Here is an 18,342-nt window from a genome sequence, read left to right on the forward strand (position 1 = left end):
AATCTAGATCCACTTTGGTGCCTAAGCACAGCTATGACAGCCCAGCCTTGTTTGAATGATCTAGTCCAGAGGTGTCAAATTCACTTTGTACCCTGGGCTAGTTATGGACCACAAGGCTGGACATGGCCCAGTGCTGGTAGCCATGGTAGTGGCCACTGCAACAGGGGTGGAGAAAACAGCCACAAGCTTGGCAGGTGCTTGTCCTGGCAGAGGTGCACAAGTGGCAGTGGGGCCAAGAAGTTGCAGGGCAACTGAGGATTGTATTGCATGGCCCTTGTTCACCCACCTGCTACTGACAGCCATGTCCTGGAGCCTGTGGCAGGCCCCTCCCCTAATTCCCCAGGCCCACTGGCTCCAACGCTGGCATCTAGTTCATAAGCTGTATGTTTGACATCCCTATTATTTCTTAAAAATGTAGCGGTTATCCAATAGCTGGCACATTACACTAAAAAAAATTAAAATAAAATAAAAATAGCTCTTGTTTCCTTTTAACCCTCCCCTTTAAGGAGATATTTAACATTCTGGACTCTTAAAAATTTGGCATCAGCATTTTCTTCTTGAAGCACTGGAGGATGTAACAAGAACTGCTGTACTTCCATTGTTCCAAGCTTTGAAATCAGTCATGCAGACAGCAAACAAAGTACAAGTATTTTACATTACTTGCATGAGTTAACAATGGAAAGCACCGGCCAATGCATGCTACATGTCTCCTGCTGTGCTTGGTCCACACAAGGTCTCAGGCTGCTGCAGAACATAACTGCAGGCCTAACTCTAGTTCAAAGCTGTAGAGACTCAATGCTTTTAATTTTGGAGGTCCCCAGTTGCAAGAGGTGGCAGCTGCCATGCTATCTCTGCATTGGACTGTTAACACAGAAAAAGCCTTGTAAATACATTTTACCTTTCAGCAACATATTCTTTTCTCTGTGGTCTTTTTTTGGAACCCTTTGCTAATGTAATTTGGACAATGTAATCAGTCTGTATCACTTTCTATAAACAGCTTTGCTTTATGGCATTTCCCCCGAAACCTGTTTTTAGTTTTCACGTGTTCTACATTTACAGGTTTTGGTTGGAACAAGTAGTACTATGCTACAGAGAAAGGCTGTTCTCACAGCGCTTACATCTGAGTCAAAAACAGGAAGCACTCAATCCCTCTCAAGAAACCCTGTTCCTTAGAGATTGCCAGCCCAATTTAGCTTGTTCGAAGCCTGGTCTGATATCCAAATTTTAAGGTGGTTATTCTAGCGTAACTGAAGCATAACAGCATTCACTCCTTCTCACGACACCTGGTCCTATTCAAAAGACACTTCCAGAAAATTAAGTTTGTTGCTTTTTTGAGTCAGCTGCCAACTTATCTGTTGGCTCTATTACATCTTCTCGACTTTAATAATGACTGTTTACTTATGTAAAGTATATATACTTCCAGCTCGGTCCTTTCCCCCATAACTTCATGGAAGAAAAAAAAAAGTGATGCCTTAAATGTAGCATCGAGGACTCCTTATTCTAAGCATGTTGTTGGCCTGTTTTACTATCCGAACTCATGCTGAACATCCTTCATTGGATGAGAAGCCCCAGTGACCTCAATAAAACTACTCAGGTGAGTAGGTGCCAGCGACTGAAGCCCATGGACTGTGGCCCCCTGGGAATCCTCCAAGTTGGGTTTCATCTAACTATCACTGAAGTCAATGCAAGATCTGGAATGACTTTAGTAAGAGGGGAAGCCCCGTGTTATTTTTTAGCATGGCTCTGTTACTGTACTGTGCCATGAATACTGCCCTCATCATATATATCTGATATGTGCGTTTGTGCATATTACCTTATTTTACTGTACTGCTCATCAGTTGCCCCATCCCTGCTGTGAGAACGTTAGCTGTCCTCAGAGTAATAAGGTCTTTAAAAACAGCACCTATGATCTGACTGCCTATGTACCATGGTAGGCCTAACTTGAAAGACATCAAGGAATATGTGCCATTTGCTAAATACTCATGCTTCACTGAAGGTCCAACTGCCATTTTTCAGAAACTTCAGAACAGGGCAGAAACCACCACGGCAAAGTGTTTCGATCCCACATGATTTACAAGAAGCTCTCTCTGATACAAGTAATCTGTTCACAACACAAATTATATACCTGCTGGAATAACCAAGCTAACAGGCAGGGTGGTGAATGAAGTCCCATCTCTCTCTGAAGTCTCTTGCCTTTTCCAAGATTCAGTTCAACTCTGTATCTCTCAAGATCTTTTTCCCCCTCTTGGTTGCCTGTTTTATTCTCTTTACATATGAACCTAATTTCAAGGACACACACAGACACCTTCCCATCTACCCATGTATATACACACAGATCTAGCCCTTCTCTCTGCCTATCTGCTATCAGCCACTCCTTGCCCATAAAAAGGATACCAGATCACATCATCCTGCATTATTTGTTCTTTTCACAGTTAAATTCAGTGACATGCACTTCATCAGTGGCCATGCACAGTATTTATACAAAGATGAGGATGCACAACGAACTATCTTGTTCTATATTTATGCTGCAAGTGAAACAAATGGACAGATCTTATCCCTGGGAAAACTGAGAGCCAGTTTAAAAGACTCTTGCATCAGGGAGGATTTCCATACCAAAGCACATAAACCTATCATCTCACTCAGCTGGGGACACTGTAGTTCATATAGAGATCCAGGATTTTTTCAGGACATTATACATACTGAACAGAAGGCATGCGGACTGTCCCTCCACTTCATCAAAAGGATTCAGACTAAGAAAGGGATGCTGGGAGATCTGATATAGTACCCTGATCTTATTTTGCATAAGTAGACTTGGGCAGGAAACGAAAGCTGCTGAAGAGCCTCACATTTTTTTGAGGCTGGGGCACCTGGAAGAGGAATGTGACAGCACAGGCATGTGTAGGCACAGAGCCTCTTCCTGCTTTATTAACAAAATCTGCTCCGCTGTTCTTAGACCCTGCCCTAAAAACTCCCGCTTATCTCATGTGTCTTCTGCAAACAGCAAAACCAAATTTCTTTTAATAGCTCTGGAGGCAGTTACCAAAAAAAAAAAAAAAATCCAGCAAGATTAACCAAGATGACAAGGTCAAATGATTGTTTTCATTAAAATATTTGAGGCTCTTGGAACTGTTAGTTCAAGGCTGCTTCTGCTGTTTAAAAAAAAACAATGTCTCTCTCCTGCTATTTACATTGAGATGGGATGAAGCTGAACACCAGCCTGGTGGAGGAAAAAGGACATAATATTCTCTCCCTAAATGAGCTGGCCTCCTAGAAACTACATAACGTAAATAGTGCCAGGCTGGTATTTACATAACTGTATAGACAGGTTTGTCTGTTAGGGAGTTTGAGCCAGGGGAGGATATACACTGAAAGGGAAAGCCAGATTCCTTTGCCGGCTGCTATCTTATGGAACATTTGGTTGTGCTGTCTCCCTGGCCCTGATGTTGAATTCACAGGAGCAGAGATGCTCAGAAGCTTCTGCCTTTCTTTGGTGTTTCCCTTTTTTGGAATTTTACTAAAAATAGTCATACCCCCTCCCTCTCCTGGAAATGGCTCCTACACAGTTTGCTTCATAAAAGCATCCAGTAGAAAACTAATAGAATTGCAACAGGGATACTTGATCATTTGAGTGAAGCCAGAATTTCTCACTGACCCCCAGAATTCAACAAGATATCCCTATTCCAGGTAGCACCTCCCATGAGTCCTAACCCCTCTGGCTGCAATAGGATTGAAGTACATGCCTAAAGTGAAGTATGCTGGGAAAGCACTGGGCAAAGATCTCACTCAGCAGGTCCTCGGCATGCAGCAGAGCCCGTCTCCACGGAGGTTCCTTCCGTTTCAGCGTAGACTGAAAAAGGAGCAGGCGAATCTGTGGCTGTTGAACCTACTAGCAAATACCACCTACTCATGCACGGAGACCGGTGGTAGAAAGAGGAACCAACCAGCTGAATAAGGATAAGCATTATGCTAGGAGACTGCAGTAACTAGCCTGCTCCTATGAAACCAGAAATTGGATGTCCTCATCTTGCATGAATGCTGTACCCACCGAGGGACTTGTTATACTAGGGGAGGAAGTCTCTCTCCTGTTGGGGCCGTTCAAATGAGTGACAAAAATTATTAGAGGCCTGGGAAGAGAGACTTATAAGGGAAAGCTGAAAAAATAAGGGCTATTTAGAAGAAAGGCGGAGTGGAAATTTGATATCAATTGTTAAATACCTGAATGGCAATTACAAAGAGGATGGAGATAGTCCTGTGCCCTGCAGCCACAAAGCAGCTTGAAACTGCAACAGAGGAAATTTAGGTTGGAGATTAAGAACTCTCTCCCTATGAGGGTGGTGAAGGCTACCCAGACAAACTGTGGAATCCCAACCCTGAAAATTTTCAAAGATAGGTTAGACAGACACTTGACTGGGTTTAATTGGGGATGATCCTGCCTTGAGCAGGCGGTTGGACTAGATAACCTCATGAGGTCCATCGCTGCCTTACTTTCCTATGATCCTATGCATATTGAATAAATGGTTACACACAGACAGTCTCCCTTAAGAGAACACTGTTAAGTTTGCAAAGTCAAGTTTTCAAAGAAAACTTTGTTTTAAGAAATGCCAGAGCTATAGTTGTCTGTGCAAACTGAATTTGGTCCCAGCATGCACATGCTTTATGACACACCCTGCTGCAGGGAGGCTGTTAGGAAAGCCAAGGCAAAAATGGAGCTAGGGCTAGAGACCAGAATTAAGGATAATAAAAAATACTTTTTCAAATATATATGAAGCAAGAAGTAGGCACTGGGTAACGTGGGGCCCCTACAGGATTGGCTTGGCGATCTGGTGATTGCAGCAAATGAAAAAGCTGACCTCTTTAACAAATTCTTTGCCTCCATATTCCTGCCCCACTAGAATTGCGGACGGACACAGGGGCGGCACCGCCATGCCTAGGATCAGGGACGACCTAGTTAGGGAACTTTTGAAGGGGCTGGATGTGTTTAAATCAGTAGGGCCAGATGCTCTTCACCCAAGGGTGCTGAGGGAATTGGTGGGGGTCATAGCAGGGCCCCTGGCACTAGCCAGGTACCAGAGGATTGGAAAAGGGCCAATGTGGTCCCCATTTACAAGAAGAAGAGAAAGGAGGACCCCAGCAATTATAGGCCAGTCAGTCTTACCTCGGTCCTTGAGAAGACCTTTAAGAAAATTATCAAGGAGCACATCTACAAGGGCCCAGCAGGGGAGGAGATGCTCAGGGGCAACCAACATGGGTTCACTGAGGGCAGGTCCAGACTGACTAACCTGGTTTCTTTTTATGATCAGGTCACAAAGTCCCTGGATGAGGGTGTCGGGGTGGATGTCGTCTTCCTGGACTTTAAGAAGGCCTTTGACACAGTTTCCCAGCACATTCTCTTAAAAAAACTTAGTGACTGTGACACTGATGCCTACACGGTCAGATGGGTGGCAATTGGCTAGATGGGTGCACCCAGAGAGTGGTGGTGGATGGGTCATTTTCAACGTGGAGGGATGTGGGCAGTGGGGTCCCCCAGGGCTCGGTCCTGGGGCCTGTATTGTTCAACTTCTTTATCAGCGATCTGGATGTGGGTGTGGAAAGCACATTGTCCATATTCACTGATGACACCAAGCTGTGGGGCAAGGTGGGCATGCTGGAGGGAAGGGACTGAATCCAGCTAGATCTAGACAGGTTACAGAGGTGGGCGGATGAGAATAGGATAGAGCTCAATGCAGTCAACTGCATGGTGCTGTATCTAGGGAGAAGGAACCAGCAACACACCTATAGGCTGGGGAACACCCTTCTTGTCAATACAGAGGCAGAAAGGGATCTTGGAGTCATCGTTGCCAATGCAAGGCAGCAGTCAGTACGGCTTACCGCACTATGTCAAGCATCTACAGATGCATCACAACCAGGTCCAAGGAGGTGGTCCTCCCCCTCTATGCGGCACTGGTCAGGCCGGAGCTGGAGTACTGTGTTCAGTTCTGGGTGCCGCACTTCAAGAGGGATGTGGACAACATGGAGAGGGTCCAGAGGAGGCCACTCGCATGGTCAAGGAGCAGCAAGGCAGGACCTACGAGGAGAAGCTAAAGGGCCCGAACCAATTCAGTCTCCACAAGAGAGGGCTGAGAGGGGATCTGGTGGCCGTTTACAAACTCACCAGGGGGGATCAGCAAGAATTGGGGGAGGCTCTGTTCCCCTGGGCACCACCCGGGGTTACTAGGAATAATGGCCACAAATTGTTAGGGAGAAGGTTCAGGCTAGACACCAGGAGACATTACTTTATAGTTAGGGCTGCCAGGCTCTGGAATGGACTCCCAAGGGAGGTGGTGCTCTCTCCTAACTTGGGGTCTTCAAGAGGAGGCTGGATAGATATTTGCCTGGGGTGATAGGACCCCAGCACCCGTTCCTGCTGGGGGAAGGAGGTTGGCTGGACCTGATGATCTGTTTAGGTCCTTTCTGACCCTAAGTACTTTGATACTATGACACGATTTTCCACCTGCTCTGGGGAAGAGTCAGGATCTTACAGCAGACTGTTGTCTGTGGCAGAAGCTAGGAAGTATAGATGTGAATGAGACAGGGGCAGGGAAAAGATGGCTGCATGGTTAAGGCAGTGGATCTGGTCCTGACACTGGAGACTTCAGCAGTTGGATCTGCAGAAAATTTGAGCACTTTGCGCTGCAGATGAAGCCAATGGGTGCCGTGCCATAAATGATTCCAAAGTCTCCAAAAATAACCATTTGTCTCAATTTGAGCAAGCAAAATTAATAGACACTTTTCTTGTCACAGCTCTCCGTTTCTGCACGTCAGTTCTCAAAGGGGATAACGAGACCCCTTTCTCTCTGAGAAAGTAAATTCATTAACATCTGCAAAGCATTCAGATACTAGAGGGACAAATGCTAGAGACAACTCATAAAGGAACGAACAGTTCTGTCTCCAGAGCAGAGTTCAAACAGTGTTCAAAGAAATAAGGCACAGGGTTATGTGGTGAACCGTGGCCATGAAGCAAAATATTGAGAACCTGCTCACTGGATGACCTCTATCCATCCTGAGCGCTGAAGCAGACGGGGCCCCATGGAGCAGCCTTACTTGCTTCTGCACATTCAGGTTTCATATAGAGCCTGCGAGGGGATGAGACACCCCCCGCGGGATGGGACATTTGCAATCCTAGACCTCTCCCAGCTTCTCATGTTTGAGCAGTGAGGATGGACTCCACAGAGATGCTGTAGTTATTAAACCCTAGCGAATCTCCACTGAGCATGTGCAAACTGCTACATTTCAACATATAACTTGGTCGAATTTGGGCAGATTTTCCAAGGGGAAGCACAAGGCCCATCCTTGACCCAGAGACTGCCCTCTCTGCCAAATTTCAAATCTCTCTTCCAAAGCATGGAGGCACTACAGCTGGCAAAAAATAAATGTTGCAATTTAAAAAAAAAATATGTTCTCTTGGAAAAAGGTTAAACCTTTAGACTGATTTTTCCCCCTCAAAGCCAAGACCAGTACAAAACAGGAAAAAGAATCAGGCTAAGACAAATGAGATAACCGAATGGAAAATTTCTGCTCACACGGGTAAAATCTAGCAAAGTCACTAGCAACTGAAAATGGGATCTTATAATGGGAAGTGACTGTCAGCCTAAGAATAGCTCTGCCAATGAGTAAATATTCAGGGAAGCAGGAATTTAAACCTCTTACGTCCCAGGCAAGTGCCATAAACACTGGGTCAGTCAGGCAACCATGGTCTTTCTATAGGCTGAGGAATATGGCATTATTAAGCCAAAGAAAAAACACTCCTACAAGAAAGCCTGAATGGACCCCAGCCTGAACCACAATACCCAGAATGCTCAGCGGGGTGGCGGGAGATCCAGGTTCGAGTCCCTGCTCTGCTTGATTCAGCCCAAGGCTCTCAACAACCCATGTGAATGCTCTTGGTGACCAAACTACTGCTCAGGGCTTCCTCTCAGTGATGGTTTCCATTCCTCGGCTGAAAAACGTTTCCTGTCAATAACCTTGTTGAAACAGGCATCTTCCCCCCAAAATTTCTCCGTTCTGATGAATCAGCATCACCCCACAACCCAGTAAGGTTTTTTTCTGTTCCCGACCACTTTACTTGCTACTACTCCCACTACTGCAGACAAATGCACTGCCTGGAAGACAAATGCAGCCATGAATCTATTTTCCTCCCCAGGCTGTGACTCTTTAAAGACATAGACTGTTTCTGCCTCGTGCAGTCTGTTGCTTCAGACCTACCCTGAAGTCTCAGTTTTACCCTAAATATGCAAGAGTCTTCACCCACCCTGGGATGTGACTAAATCTTGCAGCATAGGAATTAATATTTGTGGCTTGCATTCTCCCTGCAGTAAAAGCACATGAGCAAAAGGTAACATGGGCAGGAAACTTCTCTAGCAACTTGAAATAAAAAACTTTTGTATCTCGCTTGGGGATCAGTTATGCCAGCTGTCAATTACGAGATGCCTCTAGTACCAATAGCTGCTAAAAAAAATAAAAAAATACACACACACGTATGCGCGTGCACGCACAACATATATGTGTGTGTGTGTGTATATACATACATACACATATATATGTATCTATATACACACACACATATAATTTATGTGTGTGTATATCTATATATATAGATAGATACACACACACGCACACACACCATTATTCCATAGGACACTGGAATCAAATGGAAAGACTCTAGCAACATTATTAATATACATTGACACACTGTTAGATTTACATGTGATCAGCTGCAGTACCCAGAAGCCTTATTTGACCATGGGGCCTCTCTGTGCTAGTCCTTGTATACCCAAATTATGAGACAGCCCCTGCCCCAAAGAGTTTGCCACCCTGGGCCTCCACTGCGCGTGCACACACACTTACAAGAGACACTTGACTTTGTTGCTCTGAGCAGTTCCATGACTTGTTCAGGACTTACTGAGCAAGACAAAGAACAGAGAAATTCGGTGTTATCATTCCTACTTTTATAGACAGTTAACAAAGGTAAGGAGATAAAAAGGCAGTTCCCCAAGGTCCTGTAGGAAGGGCATTGCTGGGAAGTGAATGTGTAGCTCCTGCGTTCCAGTCCTCTGCCTCACTACAAGACCACCAGCTAATCCTGGAGTCATTCCACTCTCCTTTCTTGTTAAACTACCTATTGACTCTGCTAACAGAAAAGAGCAGAAGTGAGAGCGCTGGAAGAGACATTGTCTGGTAAATGAAGTGAAATGGTGGGGATGGAAGCTGTTATGATCAACCAGAAATGGCACCGACCACTTGCTTTCCTAGAGCTGGCTTCTCAGCCTTTCCCTAGGTGGCAGCATCAAATACATTCAAATGAAAACATAACAACACTTTCAGCTCTTAAAACATGGACGACTGAAGAATCTTCTCTCTCTCTATCTCCTATATCAAATGGTCAAAAACTTAGGTTTTTTTTTCTATGCACAGAAAAGCATACATAGATATGCGCTCAAGCCACCCAACTGTGATGGCCTGCATCTTGGTAGGCACACTGAACCAAAGCTTTCCAGACCTAAAAGCACAAGCTATAAGAATTTCCCATTGCAGGCTGTAAGGACTTCTTGCACAGAGGTGGTAACCTACAGTGACAGCCAGAAAGGAAAAGGCAGCAGTGACAACAGACCACTGCTGAGAGGATGGAAACTTCAGGGAAGGATGAAAACTTAGTTACTGCTTCTCCTTTTGGTCAAGCATCACATTTCTTGCAGCCTTCCAAATAAGTATTTGAAAGATAGGAAGAGTCAGGCTAAGTTTGGTGACACACAGAATCTAGGCTGGGGAACAGCATCCATGACAATGACGAAGCTGTTTGAGCAACATTTTTTATCACTTATTTTCTCATTAAAAATGACCAGCTGGTTTGATGGAAAACTGTGCATTCACCTTCCAAGTCATACAGAGATCACCCTGTCATTAATTCTTCTCTCCCAGTGTCTCTTAAGAAATCTGGAGAGATTCACAGAGACTTTGCCAATTAAAGAAGAGCAGACCAAGCATAGATCAACACACCTGGATCTTCAATAACTCAAAGGAACATAATATGGGAGATGATTATTGTAAATATTTTCTTTTAGGAGACAAGGTATATGAGGCAAGCATTTCAACCCAGTTCTGATAACACAATGCAATACATGAAGACAAACCAGGTACTAAAGAGATTTAGCATAGCACAGAAATACAGCATCTTGCAGCCTGACTTGGTACTACTGAAGGAAAAGGGAATTTTAGTACTGACTTCAGTGAGAGGCAGGCAGAGACAGTAAATGCTCTTAGCTTTTATTGTCTTCATATTCCACTCAGCCTGGGAGGGTCTGAGCCCCAAAACTGCCACCCCCCTGCCATCAACTGCAACAATACAGGATCAGGCGCTAAGACGTTATGGTCAAGCTTTCAGGCCTAAAGCTAGGGTGCTAAATATTTATTTAGATCCTGAGTAAGGGAGCTTGATTTTCAACACTGCTGAGCATTCAGCAGCTGTCAGTGCCTTCACTGGGGGCAGCTCAGTATTCGGCCCCTCTGGATATCAGGTCTCTTCTGAAGTCTCCGTGTGGGTTCTGGAGCCCAGCTTTAAGACCAAAAGCTTCCCCCTCTATCTCTGTTCCAACCCACCGTTCCCCCATGCTTGGATTGGGCATTTAAAGTTTGCGACCTTACTCCAGTTCAGGCTCATGTTGCAAAAAAATGTACCCATGGAGATGCTTTCATTTGTCTCCATGAGATATGATTAATAAACGGCACTCTCCTCGTCCATCAACATGCAGCTATGTAGCCTGGACTGTAAGCAAAGTCCATGGAAAATACTGTTCTTTGCCAATATTAACTCAGTTGGGAATGTCAGTATAGTGTAAACTATAAAGTAACCCAGCGAAGTCGAACAGCATACCTGGCATAAGTGAGATAGTGCTGAACTGGGCACTTGGGAGAAATGACTTGCATAATAAATTAATATTTCTTTACTGCTTTATATATACAGTAGCTGAGTTCTCTTTTACAAGCTGGGTCCCTTTTGTGACATTTCAGTTCAGCCAGTTTGTATTTATTAGGCTAATTTTCAGGGGCACAAAGTCATTCTCCATTGTACTTAGTCCAATGAGCCAGCTCATATCACCCAGAGCCATAGGGAGCTTCAGATCCAGAGCTGAACAATGTAGCTCAGGATCCAGGGAGGAAGATTTCAGCAGCAGCTGGGGTCAAATCCAATGCTTTCCTCTGTGGGGGAAGGGGTCTCCCTGGCAATGGGACTGATCTTCTAGACAGCTGAGGCATGTGTAGACGAAACGGGGGTTTACTTCACTCTAAATTGAAGCAGTGGGTTTTTTAAAATACTACTTCAATTTAGTGCAAAGTAAACCCCTGTGTTGGGTACACCCATGTCTTACCTGCCTTTCCGGCGGTGGGGAGGGGAGAGGAGGGCGAGCTGCCCGTGGGCAGAGTGGTCCCTGGACTGTGACGGGAGGCTGGTGCTTCCCTCCGCGGTAGTGGTGGCCCCCACCACCAGACAGTACCTGACCGCAGGCACATGGCTTGGGCAGTCCTGGGGGGCACTGCAGCTATGGAGAGAAAGAATGGGGCCCTACGCGGCTCATACATCCAGGCAGCTCTTGCAAGTAGGATCAAGCTCACCGCTTTTTTTTTTCCTTTGGTGGAGCCTGTCTTCCCGGGCTGCTGTCAGGCTGCCTGCACGGCTTCCTGCACAGGCCCTGAGCCGCACGGAGCCCGGTGCTTCACTCCACAGCTGTAGGGCAGCAAACTAAAACTCCTCAGAGATGTTTAAGTTTGCTGCTCCCCAAAGTCATTTAAGGTGCATTATGCTCCCGAATGTGCTACACCAGCTGGTATTAATGTGCAATATACCGCCAAAGCGTGCAAACACCAATGCCGTTAAAGCATTTAACCCGCTTTAAAGTGTCATGCACACATGTCCCGCAGATACTTTGCACTTAAGTGCATGGAAAGCATGCCTGCCCTATGCATGGCAGTGCACACAGAGTGGGGTACAGACATGCCGGGAAAGAAAGAATGCACATCTAACCCTTCAGGGAAGCAAGGAAAAGCCTTACAGTGGCGTAAGCCTGCTTTCCCTCTCCAACCCCAGCACAGTGCCTCGGCCCAGATGCTTAGGCTGAGCACTGGCTTTGCAAAACTCTACAACCATTTCCTCTACGCAGGTCTCTATTCTGACATTTTTATCCTTCCTTTGCAACAGAGCTTTCCCATTGCTTGCAGGAGGAAATCACCAGGCCCTGAAGCACCAAAGTGCCCTGTAGAAGATTTCCCTGATCTATGAGTCTTTGATTGCCTGTGGTGAAAAGGACGTCTCAGACCTGATCATTTTCTCCCTCCTCTCAAGGAGGGGAATAAGTCATTGATTATAACTGGGCAAACTGTATATTGAGGAAAAAGAGCTTGAAAAAAATATCACTTAACTGACAGAAGCAGAAGGATTTCATTTTATAAGGGAGAAATATGCACTAATGGCTCAGACTTGTAACTCGCAGAAGCCATTGTTCCCTCTTGATAAGGAATGGAAAACAGTGAATAAACTGACGTGCTTTATGATTTGATTATACACCAGCCCAAGCAGACATGTCAAATCTAGTTCTTCAGGGTGACGTTTACCTAAAACGGCGCCAACACACTTGGATCTTCTGACAAGGCTGTTTACTGACGGGCAAGTAACAAAACCATGTGCTAATCGCTTGGCCATTGACTCCTAATTTTTCCACAGTAATTAAAATGCTCCAAGTGCTCCTTGCTACAGGGATAAATAAGTAGCGTGATAAAAAGACCATGACCCATTTACATTTACGACATGCTCTTTCAATGATGCCGCTCAGCATGGTATCTGAGAGACACTGATGTTGAGAAATCAGATCTGGAAAGATAGCAGCACAGCCGTCCAGAAGATTTGTTCTGGACAGTGTCAGCGGTGACGTTATATTAACAAATGTCAGCAAGAGAAAGCATTGCTCCGCCGACTTGTGTTTGACATGAAATTAAACAGATTTTATGTAGTAGCAGATACAAAGATTTATATCACAAGACAACAGGTACTGCTCATTCCAAAAAAAAAAAAAAATCAATACACTAACACTATTTTCTCTGAGATACCCTGAAGCATTTCTCACTTAGCAGAGAAAGAAGCTGCATTTGATAAGATTAACTGTGTTAGAGCCCTCTTTCAGCATGTGTTATTTAAGTGGATACAGCACAGATGCAACTGGGATAGGGAAATCCAGTATATCTCTGAGACTTTTTCTCCATCTCTGATGGCCCAAGTTCATCACCTTTACTTTGAGGCAAGAAATCTTGTGAGCGATGTCTTTGCTGGACCACCTGTACTGCTGGTATAGACAGAGGTAATGTCACCGTACCCAAAGCCTGGGGAAGCGTACAGCGATAACAAAGCTTTCCTATGTCTACACCAACCATAGCTGCTCCAATAAAAGAGACCATTCACAAGAATTCGTGCCTCTTGCATACCTCCTGGACCACCATGGCAACATCACCTTGACATTACCTTTCCTTAATATTCAGTGCCTACACAATGCAGTAGGCATTTCTTGCAAGACATGCAGAGGTTTTTAACTCTTCCGCTATATACCTTGATTCCGATTCAGGCAGGATGAATTATCAGACTATTTCAGAGCTTACATGTCTGCTGAGTTGCTGAAACCTGCACGCAGTTCCTACCATAACAAAGCTGTGCTGCACTAAGTACTGGTAAAAACCCTGCAAAAGCTTTCAACATCACCCGCTTTTTTCGTTGCTCTTTTGGTGCTTAAGAAGTAGATGTTTTCCAAAAACAAATGTGCTTACGCCTGTAAATCTACTCTGGCACAAGGGATACATTTCATGACTTTTTAGCAAGTTAACTTTGAAGAGCCAGTCTGAAAGAGCAGAAGGTGCGCAAGGCTGGGCGTTAGGAAACAGATGCTCTAATCCTACCTTTGTCATGACTGTGTGTGGCCCTGGGCAAGTTAAACTAAAGATTGCGCTAAAGAAACTGTACACAACCCGAGATCATGGAAAGGGCCTAAATACTGGAAAATGCTGAGTGCACCTCTGAAATGTAGTCTCTTGTAACTTATCTACTTGAGGACTATAAAGCACTAGTCACTCTTGATAATCTTGGCCTTAAACTTCTGCCTCAGTTTCCAAAGCAGAGAGAGGGGACTGCACTATCCCTTTAATTAGTGTCTATTGTACAGTGAGGGAGAGACTTTGCTTTTTTAAGCGAACCAAGGGATCTGGATAACCATTCATTTTTAAAGGAACCTGAAGCCACATCCTATTCTACCTATTTAGTATTTGAGCGGCACTTAAGTATCTAATTAAGACCCTATTGTACCCTGCTCTATAATTTAAAATCTCACAAGTAAAAATGAATCCTGCTTCAGAACAAAACAGTTCGGCTCTCTGTTCCAAAGCTTTTCTCTAAAGCTTTTTAAAGATACTCTCATTTTTATCTAATTTTCTTCAATTTTCTCTTTTGACTTTGGGCTTTTGAACAAAGCCACTGGGTTGAGCTCTAATTTTAGATAGCTAGGTAGATAGCTAGATATGCCTACATTGCCTTCAGTGGAAATTCTATCTTCTTCTAGGTAATATGGTAACTATGGAAATACAGAAAATTGTGTTGCATGTGGGTATTTTTAAAAGGCAGAAAGAATATATACAGTCTCTGCTACCTGTTGCAGCTGTAATGTAATACAGGCGTAGGCCACAAGACCAGCTGTTAAATCAAATGCTGCTCAAATCAACAAATGGGGTATTTCTGCTTTTATCCCTTTGGTTGACTTTGGTGGGTAGAACCAGGCTGCATATCATTCTTGTGATGAGACTGGCAAGCCTCTGACTGCTTGCTCAGCTATCTCCATAGCTAGAGATCGATGCACCCAGACCATAATGTTCTCACTTACAAGTTGCTCTTTTCATCTTAGAGTTAACATCTAGAGTTTGCAGAATGGTCACAAGACTCAAAACTCCTCTGGACTTAGGGATGCTGCACGTTTTAAAAGACAAACCAGGTTTGTCAAGAAGTTTCTGAAGGCTGTTGCAACTTCGGAGCCTGTGGGCTCAAGTTTCAAGAAGAGGGACAATTTATAGATTCAGTGGACAAAGTGTGCAGTTTCATATTATTTTAAGATGAAACCAAGTGAAATTTGGTGGTTTCAGCTGAGTTTTGCTCTGCGGCCTGTTTAAACCCAAAACCTCATGGGGAACTTTTAGAGGAAAAAGAGGGGAAAAAGGACAGAGACAAAGACTAAACAAAAATATTTTTATGAATGCCAGCATAACAAAGCTACAGATTTTTTTATTACTATGGAGAAAGAACGCGCCATTCCTGAACTGCATTTGCCAAAGATATAGTACAGATGTGAATATAGATAGAAAACCCACTCAACAATATGACAAGGTATTTGTTAGGTTGAAACATGGCCTTTCAGATAAAATGTGTGAGTTGGCCAAATTTTCTTTTTAAATAACATTTTGGCTTTTTATTAGTTTAAATAGATTTGCAAGCAAAAGTACTGTCAGGCAATGTAAACACCAGAGCTAAACCAAAAATATAACTGCAAGCAGGCAGAGGGTTTTGTGGTTAATGGGGGCTGAGGATGTAACATAGAGTAGAGAAACTGGAGCACAATTTAACCCATGCTTTAAGGTAAGTGGGTATTTTATGGTTGTTCTCAAGAGATGCCCGCACTTGGGAAAGATGAGATCCCTGAAGAGGGACACACACATCTCAGTGGCTAACTCCGTTCTTTGGCAGATAACAATTCTTAAGCAGAATATTGGCAGCAGAGGGAGATTGCAGTGTATATGTAAAGAGGTAAGGGCTCCTGCTTCAGTTATTTACATGTTGCTTCTCACAAAAACAGGCTCCCAAAACAGCCCCTGGGAGACTTGAATCTGAGATGGTCAAAGGTGCTTAAGGAATCTGGAAACCCAATTCTTATTAAAATGAGTGTGAATTGGGTATTCAAACCCCCTTTGTAATATAGACCAGTGTAGGCCACAAAGTAGGCCAGAAGTAGGAGGAATTAAAAGCCTGAAGGTCTAAAGTTCTGCTCAAGAATGTCCCGAGATGGACAGAAACAGCATGAACTGCCACAGTAGATAAAAGCACGTAGGAAGGTAATACCAAACCTTAAACAATAGATGCATAGGAGAATAAGTCCTTTGATCAGTAAATTGGAAAGATGCAAGACACAAAATGTGATCAATCATTAGGCAAGCACGTAGGAAGGTACAACGAAAGCCTGGTACAACAGATATGGAAAGGTATGTAGGAATCTAGTAATAATAACGATCATCCATCAGCAAATCATCAAACTGTAAGATGCACTGATATGGGCTTGATGCAAGTAGTTCTAGTGCATAAAAAGAATGGAATAGAAATACACTTTGGATCTGGGGGAACTGTACGCAGCTCCAGCACGGAGCTTGGGATTACAGCCTGGCTCTCTGGCACTGGCTTGGGGCAATGACTCGTGGCTGAGCGGCAGCAGTGCCCTGAGCTCTCCTCTTGCTCTGCTTGCTGAGGGTATGGGGGAGCTCCCTGTCCCTGGTCCTGGCACTGCTCAGCTCCCAGCTCCCCCCAGGTACCAGGAGCTGAACACCGCTGGTATGGGAGAGCCCTCTGACCCTGTAGCACCGGGCTGAGGACAGAGCTTCCCTGTCTCCTCAGCCCTGCTGATGCCCATGCTACACAAACCCCAGTTGCCTCCTGCTTCCTTGTGCTGCTTCCCTCCCTGCCTCCTCCTCTCCCCCACCCTCCATTCCCCCAGTCCCTTAGTTGCATCAACTTAGTTGATGCAAATCAGTGTAGCTACCATGAAAGTAATGGAGCTGTTTGGATTTGTACCAGCCAAGGATGTGAGTTTTAAAATGCAATTCTGAAGTTGCTTTGGCAGCTCTAGTCAGAGGCTGGAAGAAGCAGAAGAATAAGTCTTTGAAGATAGGGAGCACTGACAGAAGATAGGATTCCTGCATGATGTGCATCGTTACTAAATGGTTGCATCATATACCCAGACTTATTACAAATCAAGAGCCTTCTGGGTACTGTTCAAGACTATGTTATGGAGCATCATCAAACTGTATTGGGAACATTTACAACATGTTTTAAATATGTCACACAGGAGAAGCAGATGACATCTTATTTTAAATAGACAATGAAACTATTTTGTGCTTCCATTAAAAGGCGCTGGACACAGTCAGGTTTTGAAAAGGAAGGCATGCTTTTTCCATTAAGAGAGTTTTCTTTCCACATCTTCTTAGGAGGTACTGTACTAGACAATTTACGTTACCTTCAAGAAGCACGGTTTGATTTCAGGGATGTATTTGTACGTCATGCTATTCTTCCTTTCCAATGCAACCGTGCAATTTGGAATTTATAAACAGTGACATTACTGCTCTGGGTTTAATGTTTCATTTAAAAAAGCACTTTTTCTCTCAGCTCAGCAGGCACATGCAGAGTTGTAAGTGTGCTGTAACTTCAGAGAGGTTTAATGTGTATTACTGGCATAATGGGATTCTTCCATTTTATGGCTAGGGATAAGTTATTTAATTAACATCACAATCAGCCAGACTATTTTAAGTTAAAAAGCACACAGACACACTCCCTACCCCCACAGGGAATGAAGAGAGAAGACTATACTATTGCCAGAATTTTAAATCCGGAGGTAAAGACACCCAGGTCACCTTCTCTTATCTACACAGGATGTAGTAAAACTTGAACAAGCAAGGACAAAAAACTGCTCAAGAATTTCCATGTACATTTTGGAAGACAACTGGAAAATAAGTTGTGCCATGAGTTTACTGCATCCTTATGGGAACTGAGAATTTAGCAGGATAGGTCTGGACTGTAAGTTTCTCCTCCTCCTCCTATTCCCTTCCCTCCCCTCCCAAGGCTCAATTCGCATGACCTGTATGGAAAGGTTAAAGAAACAACACAAGCTGCCTGCCCAGTTCCTATGCCTGCCAGCAGAAGGGAAGTAACACAAGGTCCCAAAACACTGTTATGATTGCAGTGAAAAGGAAGCAATTAAGTCACTACCACTTACTCTCTGTTGCCAATACAAGGGGAAGTGAGCTCTTTGGCTTTTTTGTCTTCTTCTCAGTTGGCTTTGGGGTCTTTGTAGGTGAAGGCTCTGAAAATAAAAATAACAACAACAAAATCTTAATTTGATTTGAAAATGAGCAAGTGGAAAGGCCCCCCTCCTCAATTACCACTCATTTCTGTTGGGTCTTTATGTAAAGCTAGAGGAAATCATTGGCTTGTACATTATTAGGCAGGATTAACTGCACACAGTG

The 18,342-nt window shown here is 44.2% G+C and overlaps 1 protein-coding gene across 4 annotated transcripts in view; it reads right to left on the reverse strand.

Annotated features, from left to right (window-relative positions):
* Positions 1 to 18,342, reverse strand: part of MYLK (myosin light chain kinase) — a 345,718-nt gene that overhangs the window by 79,138 nt on the left and 248,238 nt on the right. For all 4 annotated transcript variants that reach the window (XM_019554015.1, XM_019554016.1, XM_019554017.1 and 1 more), the window contains one exon: positions 18,093 to 18,179. In XM_019554015.1, coding sequence (XP_019409560.1) covers positions 18,093 to 18,179 — 87 coding nt within the window. The remainder of the gene's footprint in view (positions 1 to 18,092; positions 18,180 to 18,342) is intronic.

The sequence above is a fragment of the Crocodylus porosus genome, unplaced genomic scaffold (assembly GCF_001723895.1).
Source record: "Crocodylus porosus isolate Cpor-Errol unplaced genomic scaffold, CroPor_comp1, whole genome shotgun sequence".
NCBI classification, from domain to species: Eukaryota; Metazoa; Chordata; order Crocodylia; family Crocodylidae; genus Crocodylus; species Crocodylus porosus.